The following is a 22852-nucleotide window of genomic DNA, read 5'->3' as shown; positions in this document are numbered from 1 at the left end:
GTAAAACACTTTTTTTTTTGTTCCAAAGATGTAATATTGTTTAATTTTAAAACAAAATCTGCAAGATTATGGTGCGGTTACATTTCAAAACTGGTCGCAAAAAAAACACTAAATAACTGTTAGCCTTTTTTATTTCGGCAATTAGTCACCACGTTAGAATGCAGTAAAACAGTGAATTTCATACAAATTCGCACATTCCTGCCGTGTGTGTGCAGATATGCTTGTCGGTGCTTCTTACGGTTAAGGTGTCCGCCAGTCTACATTTCATCGTGTCCAGAGGGAAGGTTGAGGTCAGGGTGTGGTTTACAGTGTCCTCAACAGACGTCTAACACACGGGAGGCCTATGGTATCTAAAGCAGCACAGTACAGTTGAAGGTATGACAGGTGTCACTCAAACAGAGGCATTTTGCAAAAAAGCAAAATTGGGAGGCAGGTACACACTTCCTATGCAATGCACCAGTGCAGTCAGAAAGTGTGTGTGTGTGTGTGTGTGTGTGTGTGTGTGTGTGTGTGTGTGTGTGTGTGTGTGTGTGTGTGTGTGTGTGTGTGTTTTATTATTGTGGTGCCAATGAATTGCTTGGACTAGGTTACAAAAGGCGACATTCTTCAACTCTCAAGACGATTACAATTATATGTTTTGCATGTGGCCCCAGGCAGGTACAATCCATAATCCATCTTTAAACAATGCAAACTTGCATTTTGTCACCTATGATAACGAGTTCTCAATATAAATCGCTCAAAGACGATAACACACAATGAGGCATTTGCACAGTGTAAATAAAAAATGATATTGTGGTTCAACATTCAGCTACATCCCCTTCCCAATTACCCTATTGATATTTGGGCAGAAAGCACATTTAAATACACATTTCCTTAATTGAAATCGTCCCTTCAGTGCATTTCAACCAGTAGTAACATCAGAAGTGATCCATTTCCTCCACCTTCTACTAAACAGAACAGGACACTTGTCCAGGACACCATAAAAGCAAGTGTAGTGGCACGTTCGAACACAAGATGGCAGTGTTTAGTAGAAAATAAACAATAAAAGTTAAACAAAACCCACGTCTACCCTGCAACACGAAACAATGGCGGACAAATGTTAGAAGAAAACATATTTAAAAACAATCAATAAATAAGGTCAGGGCGAGTTCTGCAGCGTCGGCAGCAAGCAGCTGATTTTTGCCTTGTGATAATGCCCAAATGGTAGAAATGGAAAAGTGTGTTAATGGCGTCTCTCTTCTGACGGTCAGGAGAAGTGTCGGCTCTCCGTCGCTCTCTGCCTCATCTCGTGCAGAACAGGCCGCAGGATGGCCTTTAAAGTCTTGTACAACGCCCGGTTGCTCTCCAACTCACCATCCATCTAACGAAGAACACGGAGAGAAGGGGCAAAATGAGAGCTCGTCACAGTTAATCGTAGTTTATTACTATTAGGTCATTTAGCTGCTGCTCTTAGCCAAAGGGACTTTTGAAGAGGTTGTAGCAGATGAATGTAATCGATGAGCAGGTACGGATATGGGCATTTTGCCTCAGGAAGCCCGCAGTAGACTGCAGACATCGGGATTCGAACCTACAACCTTTCGGCCGGGAGTCATAGGGGTCGGCTTAGCTCAGGATGAGAGCAGTTGTCTTTTAGACGTTGCTAGTTCGAACCCCAGCTCCTCAAAGCTCCTCCGAGTGTTGATGTGTCCCTGAGCGAGACACTTGACCCTAACTGCTCCTGACGAGCTGGCTGTCGTCTTGCATGGTTGACTCCGCCGTCGGTGCGTCAATGTGTGTATTAACCGATGTAAGTCGCTTTGGATAAAAGCGTCTGCTAAATGCCCTAATTGTGATTGTAATTGAGTCAAAGCGTCCTCACCACCAGACCATCCGACAGACCCTGGCCCTGAGGAGTGATTGAATAGAGTCATGTGACCGTGGAGCCGTACCTTGGTGAAGCCTCGTATGGTCCGGTTGAGGAAGGCCTCCTCCAGGTCCGTGGGGCTGGGGAGGAGGCCGGCCGCACACTCCAGGATACACAGCAGGGTGAGCCGGTGGCCCTGGGGGGTTACACACACCATGAGACGCAACCGCACACACGCGGACGCACACATGCATTGCCGACACACACGGACACACACACATACATGCAGAGAGACACACACGGAGACGCACCCAGAAACACAGGCTCACACTAACATACACGCACGCACGCACGCACACACAGAGACACACAGGCACAGATACACGCAGACACACACGTACACAAACATTCCATGCAGACTTAGATACGCACAGACACACACACAGGCCCACAAACCTTGACAAAAAACACACACACACACACACACACACAGAGACAAAAAAGAGACGAACATGCACAGATGCACACACACACACACCCACGGACACACACACGGCCTACCTTCTCCAGGGAGTCCAGCGCCCTCTGGGGGTTGTAGCTGCCGTCCCCCATCAGCAGGGCCACGTCGGCCGCGCTGATGACGGGCTCCTTCAGCTGCTCCAGCCAGGACCACATCAGGCCGGACAGCACCACGGGGTCCTGCTCCGCAAACAGCCGCTCCCACGCACCCTCCTGCCCGTTTAGGTCCGCCTGGGGACCCGAGGAGGACCAGAGGAGGACCGGAGGAGGACCAGAGGAGGACCAGAGGAGGACCCGAGGAGGACCGGAGGAGGACCAGAGGAGGACCAGAGAAGGACCGGAGGAGGACCAGAGGAGGACCAGAGGAGGACCAAAGGAGGACCAGAGGAGGACCGGAGGAGGACCAGAGGAGGAACAAGAGTCTTGAGGTTTGGTAAAGGTCCCATGTTATAACGCCTGAGCTGTGTTCAGAATCGTTCCCTATTCACTGTTCCCTATATAGTGTTCATGATATATTGCACTATATAGGGAATCAACAAACGAGTATTCGGACACTATGCTCAACATTTCTAAACGTTATTTGCGTCAGTAAATGCGCCGGGTATGTGTGACGCTGACAGATGCGCCCACATCATGTCAACAAACCGGGCACTCACGAGGAAGGTTGGAGGTTGTATTGATGTTGAACGCAACATTTCCTTGACCAAGTTTTTTTTAATTAATATTGAATGCACATTTTTTATGTTAAATCCCAAATAAATTGTTGACGTTTATAAACGAAAGCCGGAGACTCCATCATTGAATGTATTAGTTTTCGCGGTTATTCAGCTTCTTCTTCTCCTCCGGAAAAACACGACCGCATTGCATTGTGGTATACGGGAGTAACATGTAGGGTACTTCGTATGTACACTCAAATTTTGGGTATTTTAAGTGCACTATATAGTGCATGAAATTAACCACTGAGAATTCGAACACCGCTACAAAATGGCGAGCACCCCATCGTTCCTGTGATAGGGAACGATTTAGAACACAGCTCTGGTGTGAGTGGGATCAGTCGTTACAAGCCTTTGTAAATCTGCCTCTTCCTGTGTTTTAGTGACATCACAGGTGGGCGTGTCCGCCTAGTTGTGTGCTGGGAAGATCATTCTACCAGCCCACCCAGTGGACTGTCGCAAACGCCGCTCGTCTCTCCGTCACACATCTAGGTGGACTGATTGATTGATTGATCGAAAACTTTATTGAACAACAATTAACAGAAGTGTTCAAAAGGATTAAAAAACACAATAAAGCCCAAAGGCTTGTTTCCATTGTAGTCCTTGCAAGTGGACACGCCCACTTGTGATGTCAGAAGAGGCAGATTTCCAAACCTGCTTGTAGCGGCTAACCCCACTCACACCCTGTGGTATAACATGTCACCTTTAAGTCAACATCAGTGCATTGTGCACGTTCAAAGCTGACTCAGAAAGGACGCATGAACGGTGTGTTTGGTTGTGATGGTTACTGTACTCTAAAGGTTCCCGGCGCTGTACTGGGCCCTACCTGCCACGCCGACACCCTCCTGGTCAGCTCCCGGCCCCTCAGGTCCATGGCCAGCGCCCGGGCCACCAGGAGGCGCCTGGCGTCCATGGGCATGTCCGACTGCAGCCTGACCACCAGGGGCTGGCCGGGAACCTCCAGGACGGCATCCCCTCGCCCGCCACCTCTCCCCGCAGACGAGTCCCCTCCTGGGGCCACGCCGGCCGCCTCCGGCGCCCTCTCTGCTAGGGAAGCGTGCAGCGGCGGCGGCGGCGATGTCGTGCCACCCTGCGCCCCCCCACCCTCCTCTGAGACCCCTGGACTCTGCCCCCCCCCGCCCGGGTGTGAGGGTGTGGGGGACGCCCCGCGCCACTGGTGCTCTGCTTCCTGTGCAGCGGGGAGGATGGGCAGGGGGGGGGCGGGAGAGGAGGCGGAGCTCGGGGGGGCGCTGCCGAAGCTGCCGCCGCTGTCCGGGTCCCGGTGGGGGGGGAGGCAGCGGAGGGCGGGGCGCGGGTCGCACGCCGCCGCGAGGGCGGTGTGCGACAGGAAGGGCTTGATGAGCCCGTCGACGGGCAGCAGGGGGCGCTGCAGGTGGGGGCGGGGCTCGGGCTGGTAGAGGGCGGAGTCGCTGTAGCTCAGCCGCCGGTTGCCCGGGAGCGGGGGGACGGCGGGGACGTTCCAGGTGGGCCCCTGGACGGCGCCGCCGCCGCCGGTCAGGGGCCGGACCGGGGGGGGCGGGAGGCCGGGGAGGAGGCACGGCGACGGGGGCGGAGCCATGGGGATGCCCTTCCCCCTCATCTCCTTCCCCAGCTGCTGCAAGGCCTGCTGGGACACCGTCTTCTCCACCTCCGCCGCCAGGTCAGGGCGCGGCGGCGGCGGCGGCGGCGGCGGCGACAACGCCGCCGCAGCGCGGTGGTCCGCCGCCGCAAGGTCGAGCAGCCGCCGGCACGCCAGACGCACGATCTTGGGCACGTTCTTCATCTGGCGCGCCTCGTAGCCGTGCAGCAGGTGGCGCTGGCGGGCCAGGTACTGGGACAGCGTGACGGCGCGGTGGCCGGCGGGCGCCGTGCAGGCGAAGACGCTGCGCAGCGGCGCCAGGAAGGCGGCGAACTCGCGCACGCAGAGCAGCTGGCCGCGCGTCTGGATGGAGTTGGGCCGCTTGGCGCGGACGAACAGGATGGCCTGGTCCGCCGTCATGCGGGCCGTGAAGACCAGGTAGCAGGCCAGCAGCACACCTGGTGGGGGGGGGGGGTACTGCGGGATGAACTGGTGTGGTGACTCATGCTGTCGTAAAGCAGAGCCAATGAATGGATGCTGACGAGTAATAATACTAAAATAGTAAAAACTGTAATAAATGATCACTTTATACACTAAAAAAACCAACCTAGGTCTAAAATCCAAAAATAAATAATGACTTATAGATGAATTATGGTTAACAATTAAACATCTACAATTACAAATGTGTACTCTAGATTATAAACGACCATTTATTAATTTAGCACAGTCTTTAAATGTTAAACATACTTGAACATGTGTGTGCTGTGCACAGCGCAGTGTGCTGGAACAGCCACCACTGCCGCTTCCACCCACCTGTCCTGCCCAGACCAGCGTGGCAGTGGACGGCCATTTTGCCCTCCTGTATAGCGAAGGACATGACCTTCACCATGTCCAAGATGGTGGTCAGGGACGCCACGCCGTAGTCCTTCCACCCAAAGTTGTAGAAGTAAACTGAGGAGAACCGGAGGGAAAGAAGTAAGACATCAGGGATCACAGACACCACAGCCTCGTCATAAATTATGGCATTATCCACGGTTCATAACTTTGACGCAGACCAAAGCCATTGGACGTCTTTGAGACGCGTTTCCCTGCGTCCTAAACAATGGTTTAGGACGCGTGCCAAGTGAGGTGACTCTCTGCCAACTGGGAGAGCTAGAAGATCTCTTCGCCGAATGTTAAAGAGCACAGTTTACGTGACAGCGGGGAAAGTGACGAGGACAAATCGGGTCAAATAAAATCTGTGGCGTGATGTCAGCGGAACCTGCCAAAACAGACCTAAATCTATAGCTCTGGGGACTGTCTGTGTCACTGGCAGAAAGGCAAAGGGCATTTTAAAACGTACACTCAGCGCTCGCTATCGAAAGGACGTCAGGTGCACCAAGCAGACGACAGCACAAGGGGAGCAGGCAAGCAGCATAAACAATTAACACCAACAATCCCACTCGAGCCAACATGCACCAAAGCTAGATCGACAAATAGACAAACTCAGTTCCTAGAAACAGTCCCCAAGGTCCCAGGGGGGCGGAGGAGCTGAGGGGAGGGTGGGCAGGATACCCGACGTGGCCGCCTCTTTCGCCGGAGGCTTGTTGTTGAATGTCAAGCAGTAGGTAAACACTCCTCGCTGAGCCGCCTACTCATCCAGCCCTCCGAGTGGAAGTCTCAGGGGAGCTCATTAGCAGCATGTCTGAATCATGGCTTTAATCCCTTGACATTCAACGGTAGCGAGGGGAAGGAAAAGCTAAATGTGCCTGGAGAGGTAAAAGGAGGGCGCTCGACGACAGAGCGCCTGTCATCATGAGCCGCCTCTTGTGCAAGGATCTGCTTTAAAGAGTAGAAATCTTACCGAGGAATAATTCTCTCCGGGAAAATGACCTCATTTATGATGATTACGCAAGGCGAGAGACTTTGTTGGCACAATAAGCAAACAGACCCCAGACAGCTAATATTTATACCTCAATCACAGTCCCGTAGCCCAAAAACACAGAGAGAGGATTCACTATACCTATAGATTACTTAACGTATCATGTTACATTTTGAAGCTGTTTTAATCCAAAGCATCTTACAATACCGCAAGTGGCTCTGTTCTTAGCCGGGCTTTCCCCAGCGGGAATCGAACCCTTAACTCTCGTAGCGTTAATACCCTTCTCTACAAGTTGAGCTCGACCGAACCACAACCACAAACACCCCGTCCTGGCCGACCCATAGACCTCCCGGCCCCAGTGTGTATACCAAAACCACATTGCATCATTCACATGATGTCACCTACATTCCCAGCCACCATCATCGTGGTTCTTCCCCATGTCAACAACATCACCACTTCGGCTTTGTTATTCTATCATTTCTGGTCAAGAAATACCAAGATGGCGGGCTTGAAAACCTGTTTCATCGATCTTCAGATCACGCTATTTAAAGGTTGGGTATGGAATTCTCTTTTTTGGCAATTTTTGCAAAAAATCTTGAAATCCTTATCATAACCCACTTACAGCCACTGAGTTAGAAGAACTGACATGAAAATTAAACAAGTCAATCATCTGTGGAACGGGCAGGGCTCGAAAAACTCCAGCAAATGATTTCCAGACCCACCGAGTGGCATTGGACAGTAAGTACGTCAATCAAACTGTTGTACTGCACTCCCCCTCCCCCGCTCCCGCTCCCCACGCGTGACCCCTTCGTGCACGTACTCAAAGCTCGTGACCCAGAGCTGTTCTGTTTGTTGTTATCCTGCGGTAGCTAACTAGCTAATCGCTCGCTCTCGCGCATCTGTGTTCGCGCTCGTGCATGATTGCGCGTCCATGTACTTGGAATGGGGGGAGTCAGTCAGTGTTGAGGGAGAGGGGGTAGGACCGTTCGAGTTGTGTATTTTCAAAATCTGCTGGCGTTTCGCAAAACCCATACCCAACCTTTAAATTCCCTTGTACCCAGAGCCCAGCTGCTACGGACCACAGGAGGAATGGGGAGGAAGGGGGACTTACTGCCAGCCTCCATGAAGGCCTCCGGGCGGTAGGTGAAGCCGCTCTGGGGCGCCAGGCTGTTGCCACAGCTGGCGTGCTCCCCGGGGCGCTGCAGGTTGATCACCGTCTTCAGGCCGCACCTGGTCACCAAGACAACGCCGCGTCAGCCTGTAGCGATCACGAGCTAACTGCTAGCACGTAAAGCTAGCATGTGAGGATGTAGCACTGAAGTGCATTTGGAGTTAAGAGGGCTGTTGTTAGATGTTAAGGGTGCTGCTGTTAGCTGTTAGCATGTACCGTTTGCATGCTAGCATGTAGCGCTTACAACACAGCATATACATATTAGGGACTACGGAGGCAAGTTAGCAGCTCTGCTATAATCCGGCATGTTTACAAAGATGTTTAAACATCAATGTTCATTAATGTGCACTGTCCCAATTCAAAAATAAAGCATTTATTATTATTATTTATTTATTATACACTGGTGATTGATCATATAGACATACACATATTTTATGTGGTTCATATAATCAATGTAATCAATCAATTTGATGGGAGGCTATTGAAGAGTGCAGTAGAAGAAGCTATACCGTACCTTTGGAATTGCTCGATTACGTTATATTTTTCGATGATTTCAGTTGAAGGCCTTGCCATAGCGAGCAAGTTGTCTGTGATCCTGTAAGAGAAGGTAGTGCAGGTTGATCGCGTTAATCCCAGCTAACCATCATACGGTGTGCAGCACCAACTATTAACCGTATGAAGAGAAGGCGTATGCATGATCAGACTTGACTGACGCCACAAAACTTGTTTAACCTCATATTGAATTACCGGAGTGTGCTCGTTATTGAAGTTCCCCCCCCTTTTTTTTTTATAAAGTCAATCAATCAATCAATAATTACAACCTCAGTTGTAACTATGAGGTAGGCAAAGGAAACGCACAATTAAATATCTGTTACCTGTGAAAGAGTAAGGGGGAACTATGGAAACCATCCCTTCTGACAACAGAGGAATAATCAATGTGAAAGGGTAGGGATATCGATCAGGTTAATGATTTGTTCCTACGTGAACCGTGGCTGCCTATGTGCATACAGACACTGAACCGAGAGAACTGATATGAAGCGATAATAGAGGGAGAGATAAGAGAGGGAGAGAGGAGAGAGAAACATCACTGCTGTATTTGTAGGAAGACACAGTAGGGCGTTTGCCATTTAAAGAGTAGAATTGCAAATGAATACATAATTGGGACATTATTTATGACTTCTCTCATGATGTCATGCAAGACACAAAACAGGGATGGATGAGAGACTGGAGCTAGAGAGATATACGAGACGGAGAGAGAGAGCGAAAGCGAGAAGTACAAGAGATCAGCGAGGTGAGACACAAGACACTTGGATTCAACAAGCAGAGAGTGGAATAAAGCCGTGCCCCCTCGCTTCCAACACCAACTCATAACTAATTAAGCTCTCCAAGTTGCTCTGAATAACTAAAGCCTAAATACGCTCAATAACACGTCCCCAAATTAAAACGCCACAAAACTAAATGCGATCAAAGCTGCAAATCGACCAAATCCAAAACAAAGAGCGAGAGAGCAGAACGACTCCATAACAACAACAACAGAAGCCCTGACGGACTCTGACACGACGGACTCTGCCGTGACAGAGACGATCCACTCCACACAGTAGTAACCGCTCGTGTGCCAAGAGACCCACCAGGATGAGTAGAGGCCCTTGACGGCCTGCTCCTCGTCGCTCCAGCGCGAGGGGTTCTCGTACTTGCAGGCCTTGCCCCCACACGCCATGGAGCACTGCATGTGGCCCGGGATGACGTGGCGCAGGGTCTCCCCCATCTTAGTGTACTTGGCCGTGGGGACCCTCGTGTTGGCTGCAACATGAGACGGTGATAAGACAAGGGTTTCTACATCGGGCGCACAGCAATGCTATGATAATTGTATATGATAATTAGTGCCGTCAGTTAAACGCGTTATTAACGGCGTTAACGCAAACCAATTTTAACGGCGTTCATTTTTTTATCACGATCCTTTTATCACAATTCTTTTCTTAAAAAAATAAATAAAAAGCAAGCAGTAGCTTGACTGATATGTTCAAGGCAGTATCTTTGTATGTTCATCGTTTAATTGCACTATAGGCTTTTTTTTTGCATCGTCCTGTTTTGATCAGTAGGTTATCAATAAAAAAACATTTGCACAAGGCAGGCCGATGCACTTCTACATGTTGATAAGAGCATTAAAATGAGAACAATTAATGGGACAAAGAAATCAAGGGATATTTAGCATAGAAAAAAAGAATTGCGATTAATCGTGAGTTGAATATGACATTAATGCGATTAATCGCGATTAAATATTTTAATCGCTTGACAGCTCTGATAATATGTTGTCATGCAACACTAGAAGACGCTTTCATCGATAGATACTCACAACAAGTCTCACAACAACAATCAAAGCACACCATCAAAACTAAAGAAGCAATGGAACCACCAACACTAAAAACGTGTCAGCAAACAGCAAACACTTTTTGTGTGGGAAATACATCGATATGCAAAGGCAGGGCGCGTAAATGGATTTACACCACAGCAGCCTTTAGTTTAAACACAACGGCCGCTCGGATTGCGTAGCGACGGCCACCTTGCCCTCGCGACGTAAAGAAAGGACAATCCTTAGAAAGACAATACCAGACATCAAGCCGCTTCACAGCGCAACGTGCAAGCCTGAAGCAAACGCAGCGACGAGGAGCGACGCAGAGTGTCTCACTGCTCGCGGCGGCGAGAGCAGCGGCACGGGGGTCATTACATCTCCTGGCGGGGGGGCGCTCGGTCGGCCCGGCTGATGGAGCTGCCGGCCGCGCGGGGGGGGGCTGGAGCTGCTCCAGACTGACGGCCACCATCACCCTCTGGGTGGAGCAGGGGAGCAGCTGGAGGCCGGAGCTGCCGCTGCACCGCCGCCGCCGCGGGGCCCGGCTCCCGCCCCGGCGGAGCAGCACCTTCAGCAGGACCTCCGAGGCCGAGTGTCGGCGGTCCGGGCGTCGACGCACGCCGTCCGCCGCCGCCGCGCCCTCCCCCCCGGCCAGCGAGCGGCGCACGCTGCGGTGCATCCCGCAAGGTCGTCCCCCCCCCCGGGGAAGAGCGAGAGCGATGGGACGAGGGCGAGCGAGAGTGAGAGAGTGTGCGAGTGAGAGTGAGAGTGTGCGCGAGCGAGAGTGAGAGAGTGCGTGAGCGAGAGTGAGAGAGAGTGTGCGAGCGAGAGTGAGAGAGTGTGCGAGCGACAGTGAGAGAGTGTGCGAGCGAGTCTTGGAGTACCGGTGTGTGTGTGTGTGAGAGAGAGAACGAGTGTGAGAGAGGACGAGTCCTAGAGTGCCTGTCTGTGTGTGACCGCTGTGTGTGAGAGAGTGAGAGACAGAGCGAGCGGCAGCGGCGCCGTGTGCTGCAGACGAGAACGAGCGGACGGGCGGGTCGGACCGATCGGGGGGGTAGTGCCCGGCCGTGACTCACAGCCGGATGCCAGCGGTTAGAGGAGGGGGGGGGGTGGCCAATAGGATCCGCCGCTTACCGCCCGCGACATTTGAGGCGTTGTCATGACAACCACCTATGAAGCCATCACCGGGGAGGCGGACGGGGGTGGGGGTGGGGGGGGGGGGGGGGGTGGGGTTGTCGGGGGAGGACGTGCACGTTGTAAAACACAACGGACACCTTGTGCGCGTGCACGTGCACACACACTCACAAACACACCTACATCATTGATTGTTGGGGGTTGTTCTGGGAAAATGATAAAAACAGCCCTTGTTTGATCTAAAGGCCAGATGAGGGGGTGGTGAGAGTGCCCACTACACAACCTGCACACAGACAAGACTATTCAATCAGAGTTTGCTCTCGCTGCTTTTCCATTACATCAACAACGTCTGAGTGGTTTATATAACCCGGAGAGCGCTCTCATGTGACAGCCAAACAAATATCGCTCAAGGATTCCCAATTGGAAACGCTTTCTCTGGATATTTCATTACAAAAGCCCGCAATGAGATTACTCCAACGGGGCCAACGTATTGGCGGTTTCATTCCGTGTGTGCTTTTGATAAAACTGTCACGAAGCAGCCACTCCTGATAAACGTCCACCGTGTTGACAGATGAACACACAAAGACATTGAGGGAGACATCAGTGATGAAATATGGACTGATGGATGCAGCCAATGTATCCCCGTGCTCCACCACAAACCCCCACGGCCCTTCAGAAGGGATGATCTCAGCATAAGGAGTGAGCGAAGAGGCTGACCCGTCCCGCGAGCTCGTTAATTAATGCTTTAAGTGCCTGATCTCACCCGGCCCTGTTTTAACAAAAGTGACGGTACAACTTAACAGAAGACAAGGTGAAGATTTAACACCATGAATCATGATATCATTCCTTAGCACCTTGCTTTCTGGTTGTGTACCTTATGCAGATATTATATAACATTTCCAGAAAATAAAAAGATTTTTTTTTTTGATTGACAATATTGCTGCTCAGATTGTATGTAATATATCACGCTTATTCAAATATTATTTTGGCAGTTGCTTTTTAAAGTGGAAATCTCAGATTTGAAATTACATGGAAAAATTAAATTTAAAGAACTATCCTTCGCTGAATGTGGCAAGACGGACCAATATCCACTCCCACAACATCGTTTCACATTTAAACCAAATTTATAATAATCCATTTTCCTCCCAGTTTAGCAAATGGATGCTCAATGACGCCCTGTAAGTCCCCTTAATAAATAATGCATTAAGCAAAAAAAGTTATACAATTTTAATTTCAAAGGTTGATAACATCAACATCTGTTGGTGCAAAGTCTTTTTAGTCCAGAAAAATACAAGCATCTCAACACAGGCCAATATAGCATGTCTGCATTAAAGTCCCAATCATCACACAAAACAATAAAACTCCATTCCACTCACGCAACATAGCATTAACCCCATCTCATAGGTTCCCTACTGTTGTTTTATGAACCATGAACAACTCCAGCCACACACACACACACACACACACACACACACACACACACACACACACACACACAATCAGTGGAAACCATCAGACACCATCCACTGAGCGAGTAACTTCCTCCACAAGGCTCCCCCCAGCGACCGGCCGTTCGCCCCTCACCTGTGTCCATGTCTGGGTCCATGTCTCCGCAGCAGACTCCACTGGGCGAGTAGGGCAGGTCGCTCAGCACTCCGACAGCAGCTGCCATGGCAGGGACTGCGAGGTGGGGATAAACATGAGTCAGGGAGGGGGGTGGAGGTGTGGTGGAGGAGGAGGAGGAGGAGGAGGAGGAGGAGGAGGAGGAGGAGGAGGAGGAGCCGGGGGCGTAGGAACACACCACAGAAAGGCACACAGGTAAAAGGTTTCCGCTGATGAGGCAGAGGCAGCCACTCAACGCATGAACCAGCTCTGTAGCACGACAACGGTGGAGTCAGCAGTGTGGAGCAGAGGGAGGGGGGGTGAGGAGGGTCAGCGGGTGGTGCGGCTGGTGTGGTGGAGGGGGGGATGCAACCTGAGCTGGCGTGTCACAAGATCATGTGTCAGGCCGACCGTCGCACCTCTGGGATCATGGGAGTGGGGCGTGGCCCGGGGAGGAGAACAGCAGAAAGTAGGACGAGAGAGCCGCGAGCGGGGACTCAGGGCTCGCCAACACGGCAGCCAATTAAAACTCTTCCGATGAGAGGGGCCGCTAACGAAGATGGAATGTGTTGCGTGTCGTAGGCCGTCGGTGCGTCGCTAATCTGTGCGTTTGCAACGCGATCCTCCTCATGGCGGGGGTGGGGAGTTTTCAAGCCTAGCTGGGTGGCGATGGCACGACGCCACCGGGGTTAATAATTGATGGTAGGCTGACACTGTAGCCACAGCGGCCTGACAGGCGGACAGAAGAGGCATGCCTCCTTGATTTGAGCATGTGATTTTACACAGGACTTATTGGTGTGTCGTAACACAACGCTCCCAGACCGTCTGTGTTACCGGGGCTAATAAATGATCACTTCACACACCAGTGGCTACGGGTTCACAATGGACTGGTGATTTGGTTTATAAGTACGTACCATAATTACACATGGATGCTTTACATTATTAACCAACTGCTATTACTACGGTTTACTCCTTGGATTTGGATGAATGCGTCCTAGCAGGTGCTTCTCATCCAAAGAGAGTTCAGACGCATGTCAGTAAGGAGAAGGTAGAGGTGAGGTATTCACACTCTAGACTAGGCTACTGTTTCGGCTGAGGACATGGGGGATTAAAGCCAATAACCTTTCAGCCTACGAAACAGCCGACATGCTTTAGCTATCAGGCGGTTGGTTTAGCATAGGTTGAGCGGTTTGATTTGATTGCAACTGGAAAGTTGCTAGTTTGATTCTTGCTCCTCATAGCTGAGTCAGGTGTACCTGCCACCTCACCCTAACTGCTGTCACCTTGCATGGTGGACTCTGCCATGAACGTGTGTTTAATCTGTAAATCTTTAAGTCTGCTATGTGCCCTAAATGTAAAATGTAAATGTAATATCAGCAGGCTGTTCTAATGTGTAAACACTGAGGGCAATAATCAAGAATCTTCAAGCTCATCCATCGATTAAAAAAAGCTCATACACACACATCCAACACTGGCTTCACAGTTCTCCCCAGGGATCTTACGTTGGGTTCGTACTTTGGGTTTGTGACGATCTAGTGGCACTGGGGGGGAGAGGTGCTATGAATGCTGGTGGCGGCTGTTGCAAGCCCGGCAGACAGCAGGAGCAGTGTGGGAAGGGACAGACGTTTCCACCAAGCTCGCTGTCACAGGACAGGAGCATTCCTCTTTGCTGATCCCCGATCTCAGGAACTGACCGTTGTGGTTTATGTAGCTCCAGAGTTACATTTAGAACATGCTTTGTTTAGATGTGCTTTCTCGAGTGTACATTTTGACTAAAACTTCCTTCCTCCCTTTTTGGGGGATCCTTGGACAGCCAGATGACAATAGAAATGTATTTGTTCTTTCAAGGATGAAAGATCTTCCAATACCCCCATACGCAGATCAATATGTTGACTGCAAAACTCTAAAACAACCTAAACATGATGCATAATGATAAAGTGATGAGTAGACACGGGGCGTCGGTACTCTGTGGGAGGGCGCCCTCTGCTGGAGGAGCCGAGGGCTGGATGAGACTATATCTCCTTATCCTATAGAGAAATACACACAATCAAACTACCGTACATCGGTAGTACATTCGACTTCATCACCACGCATTCATTAATTTGCCGTGTGCGTTGGCAGACATGAATCAAATACATGTAACGTTAAGTTTTGGGTTATCTTTCGACATACGCGTGGTTCTGTGATTAAATCACAATGGTCACTGAAATGCAGTATATTTAGTATTTAGGATGAGAAACACCAGGCGTATGCCTTACTTTGTACTTCAGGTTTAAGTTAGAATTGGACCATCAGACACCATGCACAGGCACTGTTTTTTACAATGTCCCTGATTTATCCTGACAGACCAACACTTGCTGCACTCTTACTAATGTCCAGCATTAGCTTTATCATAAGAGGCTCTCATTTCTAATTTTATCTCCAAGCACGCATGCAGGTCCACTCAGAAAAGAGAAGCGACTGGAAACACACCCAAACTAGTCTGAGTGGTGCTGATGCTGCATGCTAACGGGTTAGCACGCTAGCGCTAGGTAAACAGACGATGGTCGGCCTAACCTACCTTATCCGTCTACTGCAAATCAGCTTCTATCCTTCGGGTTTTCAACAAAGATATCAAATACTCATCCGATATGTTGGCGTTACACATTTTTGCACAATTAAACAAACATATGGCACAATAGAGAGCTGTACTCGTCGTAATCCGCATCGTTCGGCCAGCTAGCCTAGCTAGCTAACGAGCTACATTAGCAGCCTGACATGTTGTGTTGTGATGCTGCGGTCACGTGACCCCATCCCAGTGGCCGCCCTGTGGTCATCACCAGTGTTGCCAGGTTGTGCGGGAAATCTGGCCCAATCTGGCAACACCGGTGGTCATCACCCACTTACACACTCTGTTTGAAACCTGAAGAAAAACACATCTGATGGTTTCCAGCAGCTGAAATGGGAGGATTTAAGGGCATTTTTGTTTATTAATGAATTGATCATAATTGTGATTCAGTTCTTTGGGTGTTTTAGTAGGCTGTTTCAAGATTTGAATTATGCATACCTTATGGTCAAATCATGGGTTCTCCTTTGATTTTTAGTATCCAGTAAACTGGAGCTCCCAGTTTAATTAGGCTGCATCTTTATTATTAGTAACTTGCGTTTATGAACAATTCTGTTTCAACAGAGTATAGGCCTAATTGATTTCCATGTAGTCCATTTGGGGAATTAAGTCTTAACCCAGACCTATTTTGGTGGAGAAACCTAAACAAATAGAAAATATAAATGTTTGTAGATCCAACTTAATTTATCTTATTTCAAAGCCCAAATGATCAATGGCAATTGAAGTTGCAGAAGGAAGCATTCATGGTTCATGCGTATTTGTGAACTTATGAAGATTAAATGGTTAGCAGGCCTCCTCTGTATTTTGTCAGTGTGTCGTATTACCACTCTTAATTTGAATTATGAATCTAGGATTAAAAAGTTTACATTATGAACTGCAGTGTTAACATCACAACAGAATTGCCCACAATAACTAAGAAATGGAAACTCACTCAGTATAACAATTAATAGCCCAACCGAAATAAGCAAAATCAAAGGTAGTATCTTAGATGAGATGTCGTAAAAAAACGAGTAGGCCTACCCAATTATCTGTTAGTTTTATATTTGATTTTGTCTCTTTACGAGCCGGTTGCTCTTAAAAGCAATCAATGTAACATTGATGAGAACATGTCATCCATACCAAATAACAAGTTATCCTGAAAAATGATAAGTAAGAAAAAACAGTTCCTGAGCTGGAGTGTGAAGATATCAGGGATCAGAGCACCTTTGTGCTGGGAGTCAACGACATTATCAAGTCCTTTCTCGGTTGGTTTCAGCCCATTCAAATAACAAATACAGGTAATTAGTAGGCTTATTTGACTTTATGGATACAAGACACGAATTCAATATTATTTCGAATTCTTCGATCTTACTTTAATTTTTTTTGTCGTACTCGAATTAGATTTGAATCAGTTTAGCTTTTACATCAAGGGGCCTAAAACAACAAGACCCCCACGCTACAGATCTGTCTTTTTAGAAAGTGGTCTTCAGGAGATCAAAGAGTTAACTCCGATGTTCCAGTCTTGATATATGGTTGGTCCAAGAGGGACTATAAGCAGAACAACAAGTTATGAACATCTATTCTGGAATGAGAAAATTTAAAAAAAATCAAACTCGAAATCAAAAATATTAATAAAATATGTGCAGGCCAATCCAAACGTATAAACAGACCGAGATTTCAATCAGAAACAAATCTCCAACATTGGGTCACAATGTGTATCTACTACATAGGCACCGCGTAGGCCTATTGCTCCCTGCAGAATCACTGAGGGTGTGACTTTAAGACCCAACCAAACGATATCTCCAACAAGACATGCAATGCAGAAGAAGTTAAGGGCTTTGCACCTACTGTGGGTCGGGGAGGCGAGAGGACGAGGAGCCGAGAGTCGATCCCTGAGGCGGGCGGGGCTTAAGGTCCGCACTCATAAGCGCCTCAACTCCTAAAGTCAGTGTCAGGTGACTCGCTCCACGGCAGACCAAGGTTAAGAGCTCTCTCTGCACAACATACTGGGAATAAACAATGCGCTTTGGGTCGCTTTTGTTCAACTCATGGTAACAACAATTTAAACCGTTTAAAGCCACGTGAACTCCGCGCTTAGCCCCACAGACGAGGACCCAGGGACGCACCAGAGTTTGGGACTTTTGGACGCGTTGCGTTTCTTTCTGTTTCATTACGCTCGGGGATGATTTAAGTTTCCCAAGGAGAGCACAAGGGATGTGAGTCTGGAGAACACTTCTTGGCGTTAAAGGAGTGGTCATCGCGTTAAAAGAGAATAAAGGGAAAGCGTTGAGTCATTTTGGGTGATCCGATAAAATGCAGCATCCCTTGGATATGGGAGCGCATTATTACCCGCCCGAAGCACACCCCGACCACCGGTCACACCGCTACAGGAGTTTCATGATCGAGGAGATCCTGACCGACCACCCGGAGCGCAAGGTGTCCACCCCGGCCGGGGAGCTGCTCAAGTTCGGCGTCCAGGCGCTGTTGTCGGCGCGGCCGTTCCACAGCCACCTGGGTAAGACGCTGCGAACTTATGGCTGATATTTGAGTTTAGGTTTTATTGAAACGCAGTTAGAAGTAGAGCACAGACTAGGCCAGCACATTTTTATTTCTGAAATGTATAGTCTGTTAATAAATAAACGTTGCACCCAGACAATAAACCCTTTGCGTAAAACCGATGTAGATTTTAGATTTTAAGTTAAGATTAGAAAAAGGGGATGTTTTCTAATAAAATACGTATGTGGGTTTATCCAGATTTGAATATCTAAAGATAGCGATTAAAACTCCTTCGATTTGGGATACAATGACTTATTATAAAGCCTAACCAGTTTTTATTCAAATTCGTCATTCGAAAACGAACCCAATGTGCAGACCTGTATGTAAAGTGTTTTGTATGGTGTTACATTTTCTATCAAATATTAATCAGGAAATATATATAAAAAAGAGCCGTGTTAATAATATAATATCTTACTCAGCGCGCCGATACGGATTAAAAACATGTTTATATTTGCATTAATCCTAAATTACCTCTCCAAATAATTGAAGATGGGTTATGCCCTTCTTGAACAAAAATTAATGAAAATCCTCATTCAAAAATAAACTAAACTATGCTGAAAATAACTTAACTAAAACGTTCTGAGTTTAAGGAAACATATTGTGAAAGCATCCTGGTTGTAATTATTAAAAAAAACAACAGGACCACAACTCGTTCCTTTGGGCCTCTAACGGATCTGGTGCAACTTAAATTATCCCAAAGGCGCATTGTTTCTAAAGCCTTATTTAGAAAACCCTAAAATAACCAATAGCCACTGAACACACAATGTAGACTAAGGCTATACACGAGCTGACTGTCCACGTTGTTCCTTTTCTCTCTCCACAGTGTTAAAGGCCGAGCAGGCGAGCCTCCTTAAGTTCCCCATGTCCCCGCTCTCTTGCTCGCTCGGGCCCATGGGCTCGCCGCTACTCTCCGGGCCTCCGGGCATGCAGCTCGGCTCTGCGTCGCACCACCTGCCGCTAGACCTCCACCTCCGCAGCAAGCTGGAGCACCACGGCTCCGACGGCAGCAAGACCAAGAAGGGCCGGCGCAGTCGGACGGTGTTCACGGAGCTCCAGCTGATGGGGTTGGAGAAGAGATTCGAGAAGCAGAAGTACCTCTCCACGCCTGATAGGTAGGTCAAGTGTTGAGCGTGTACTTCAAAATAAAACACATAAATAGTCTGTAATTACGCAAAGCCTCGCACTATTGCCGTCCGACCTAAACGTCTCCCCCCAAACACAGAATAGACCTTGCCGAGTCGCTGGGCCTCAGTCAGCTACAGGTGAAGACGTGGTACCAGAACAGAAGAATGAAATGGAAGAAAATAGTGAGTTTCACTCTTTATTATGATGTCGTTGAACTGGGCTTTCAACAGTTACTCTGTTACGTGTATTTTTAATTAAAGTGGCCATTTAATTTAGGCAACATTATTTTCAAACACCCTACACACAACCTAGGCTGTAATATCGTTGCTCACAGCCTGGTCAAATGTTCGTTATTACGTAAACGCACATGTGCCAATAGTAATGCTTTTAATTTAAGATAGTGCCTTGCATGGAGATCTAAATCCCGACGTAAACCCCTTTCATTGTGTTCTTCTCCTTCCCCAGGTTCTCCAAGGAGGGGGACTAGAGTCGCCCACCAAGCCCAAGGGCCGTCCCAAGAAGAACTCCATCCCGTCCAGCGAGCAGCTCTCGGAGCAGGAGCGATCGCGGGAGCTGGACCGTCAGTCCGAAGCCTCCAGCTCCCACCTGGACATCGACGCGGAGGACGAATGATATCGGAAGGCACTAAATTGTTGACCCTCTCCTTCTTTGAGACATGTGGACTCAATGCGAATGGATCGTCACACCAGACAATGGACTGCATATGGGACCACTTTTGGTCCGATCTAAAAAGCCGTGAGGCAACACATGTCCTACACGCCTGTCTGAACTCATCAAAGGTGCTTGCGGATGATGATGGTCTTATGGGCCGAGGAACATTCCCCTAATGCCGGACTTCTTCTGTAACCTATATTGGCGCAAATGGACATGGCCATCCAAAGGCTGAAGCAGAGTGTATCCTGCTGTAAAGTGGGACTTCCATCCAGAGAAGATGACAGTAGGACGCGCTCTCATGCGGAGGAAGGGAACACGCACTTGTTGCATTTGCGATGAACATTGCGATAAAGGATCCGATCCACTCCTACTTATCCGTTTTGCATTCCTGTTTGTGTAACTTGTATGTTTTAATTATTAAATATATTTTCCTAAACTATGCTCTTTTTCCCAATTTGAACTTTACGCATTATCACAAGCCGCCCTACAACACATCGACATGAGGGATATCATGGTGGTCGTTAAAAAACTGTCGGTTAGTTATTTGTTAGTAGGCTACAACTGAGAACTGCAATACTAAAATTAAATCGATTTATTGCAAACACAACAGAGCATAACTTGTATTATGGTTTGCAGCATGACGTTTCTAGGAGGCGGAGGGCTGGATTTAGTAGATCATCTATTAAAGTAATTTATGAATTAATGATCCGAGGTCTGGAAGCTGTAAACAAGAAGCAAATCTGAAATCTCTACGGAACACAGTGTTTATGTCCTGATGGATGAAGGATAAAAAAGGCCAGTGCGCTGACGTTTGAGAATTGTTTGCAATCCTAGGCAGTTCAAGGTCATTAAATAATTTACAGATTTACACCGACGGTTTTCGGAACATTAAAGGAAATTGTTTTAGAGTTGTGAGTTGGTCTCAGATCAAATTTAAATAAAGGACCTTAAACCTCCTTTACAATGTTAATTATTTTTGCCTATGTACAAGGTTAAATCTAAACACCGTTTTCTATATAATAATTTTCCCTAATTGAATGTATATTTTGAATGATTCAATAGTTAATCATAAATGTTATATTATAGGCCTCCCTCACAACACGAAAGGAAGTTGAGTTTATATTTGGCTCACATTAAAAACAGGTAAAGCCAGTAGCGGACAGTACACAATAATGTCTTCCCATTCATTGTCTCGCCAGATTAAAATATTTCTATGTTTGTGTAATATTAGACAAGGTTTGAAGATGATTACTTTGTGGAGAACAGCATGGAATGAAATCAATGATACCATACATATTTAAACTGCATCCCAATCTATCAACGACATGAGAACGATTTCAACTTGAACCATAACGTGGCAAACAATCAAATCGAGCTATACATTCTATTGATGTTAGTTTATCTCGTTTCGTGCCCAGATTTCTCTCCATCTCTCTTTCTCTCTCTCTATCTTTGTGTGTGTGTGTGTGTGTGTGTGTGTGTGTGTGTGTGTGTGTGTGTGTGTGTGTGTGTGTGTGTGTGTTTGAGTGCGTGCGTGCGTGCGTGCGTGCGCGCGCGCGTGTGTGTGTCTCTCTCTCTCTCTCTCTTCTCTCTCTTCTCTCTCTCTCTCTCTCTCTCTCTCTCTCTCTCTCTCTCTCTCTCTCTCTCTCTCTCTCTCTCTCTCTCTCTCTCTCTCTCTCTCTATCTCTCTCGCTCTCTTTCGCTCTCTCTTTTTAATATTAATTGAACTGATAGGCCTGATTTTCAGTGATACCTTTAGAATAGCCTAAGAGGCCCGATTATTTAAGGGTTTTGCTTCTTCTTTTTATCTTTCAACTAATAAACTAGTCTATTTAGATTAAGTAGTCCCCAAAAAAGTTGCTTCTTTAAAATATGAATAAACATACAAATTGTTTTAATTCGTTGGACAGTATATTTTAAACACCGTTTTGTGGGTTTAGGAAAACGCATCTGAGAAACACTTACCATTTACTAACCTAACATTTCCAGCGGGCTTAAGAATAATCAATTGACGATGATTTAATTGAACAGCCCTATAAAAAATATATTCTAATATGTAACTATAATATAAATATTGGCTACAGGATGTGTACTAAAATGCCACATCATATATTTAAATGCAGCCAAAAACGGTACAAAATCAGGATGTTTATGAATGTGTTTCATGCTCCATTAAAGTGGAGAAATATAGGCTAATGTTTTTCCTATACACGAACCCATTAAGCCACAATTCAACTCCTTCAGCGATTCTAAGACAGTCTGAGGATGCAGGCCTCGGAAGGACAGGCGTGTGAAGGAATGCTGTCACATCTTTGATGTTGCAATGTTACTTTGACAGATTGAACGTGCCTTCTCTTATGTTAAGACACGGTGCTCCATTAACGAGGCTATTTTTATTCCCATTCTTATGAGATAATTACCTTATGGAAACTGTATCTCGTCCAACATTCGTCATTGGCGTGCGTTCCTGCACACACATCTCCACTCACTCTAAAGGCCGGACTACGAAGTCACATTGATATTGAATGAATCACCGTTTAATCAAAACACACCGATTGTTTCTAAGAAAGTATTAGCAGTTGCTTGCCACTGACGTACGGCAACGTGAACTCCGCTCTTTTGTATTTGCAGTCTGGCCGTTTACATTCCCCCCATTCTACGCTCACACATACACAGTCACACGTACACACACACACACACACACACACACACACACACACACACACACACACACACACACACACACACACACACACACGCACACACACACACACACACACACACACACACACACACACACACACACACGCACACACACACACACGCATGCACACACGCACCCACACACGAACACACACACACACACACACACACACACACACACACACACACACACACACACACACACACACACACACACACACACACACACACACACACACACACCTGCTGTACGTGGCTCAGTTAAGTGAGGAAAAGTGTAAACGAAGGAGGTGGTCGCGTTCAGGCCGAGGCATATTTAGACAATATGTCTACTCTATACCGTTACATTTCTGGTTAAAATTCAGCATCAGAAAAGCGGCTTCTTTGCCTAACAGCAATAGTTATATTCTGATGTTTAAGAGAGTAATGACGTTTATGAC

At 47.7% G+C, this 22852-nt stretch overlaps 2 protein-coding genes across 3 annotated transcripts; one reads left to right on the top strand and one right to left on the bottom strand.

Moving 5' to 3' along the window:
* Window positions 1-9: 9 nt before the first annotated feature.
* Window positions 10-15567, bottom strand: ptpdc1a (protein tyrosine phosphatase domain containing 1a). 2 transcript variants are annotated; one of them, XM_030375378.1, is made up of 10 exons: window positions 15330-15567; window positions 12752-12847; window positions 9315-9486; window positions 8201-8281; window positions 7627-7745; window positions 5468-5605; window positions 3902-5112; window positions 2405-2593; window positions 1929-2039; window positions 10-1360 (listed from the first exon to the last, which is right to left on the bottom strand). In XM_030375378.1, the coding sequence occupies exons 2-10, from the start codon at window positions 12837-12839 to the stop codon at window positions 1247-1249; spliced, it is 2223 nt and encodes a 740-aa protein (XP_030231238.1). In that variant the 5' UTR covers window positions 12840-12847; window positions 15330-15567; the 3' UTR covers window positions 10-1246. The 2 variants fall into 2 exon arrangements, with proteins under 2 accessions (XP_030231238.1, XP_030231237.1); XM_030375377.1 differs by lacking the exons at window positions 12752-12847; window positions 15330-15567 and adding an exon at window positions 10412-10804.
* Window positions 15568-17276: 1709 nt separating this feature from the next.
* barx1 (BARX homeobox 1) lies at window positions 17277-20145 on the top strand. The gene is made up of 4 exons (XM_030375379.1): window positions 17277-17868; window positions 18733-19021; window positions 19132-19216; window positions 19500-20145. The coding sequence occupies exons 1-4, from the start codon at window positions 17667-17669 to the stop codon at window positions 19665-19667; spliced, it is 744 nt and encodes a 247-aa protein (XP_030231239.1). The 5' UTR covers window positions 17277-17666; the 3' UTR covers window positions 19668-20145.
* The last annotated feature ends 2707 nt before the right edge of the window (window positions 20146-22852 follow it).

This window comes from Gadus morhua, chromosome 13 (genome assembly GCF_902167405.1).
Source record: "Gadus morhua chromosome 13, gadMor3.0, whole genome shotgun sequence".
NCBI classification, from domain to species: domain Eukaryota; kingdom Metazoa; phylum Chordata; class Actinopteri; order Gadiformes; family Gadidae; genus Gadus; species Gadus morhua.
Note: the sequence above shows the minus strand (reverse complement) of the source record. Positions and strands in the feature narration are given on the sequence as shown.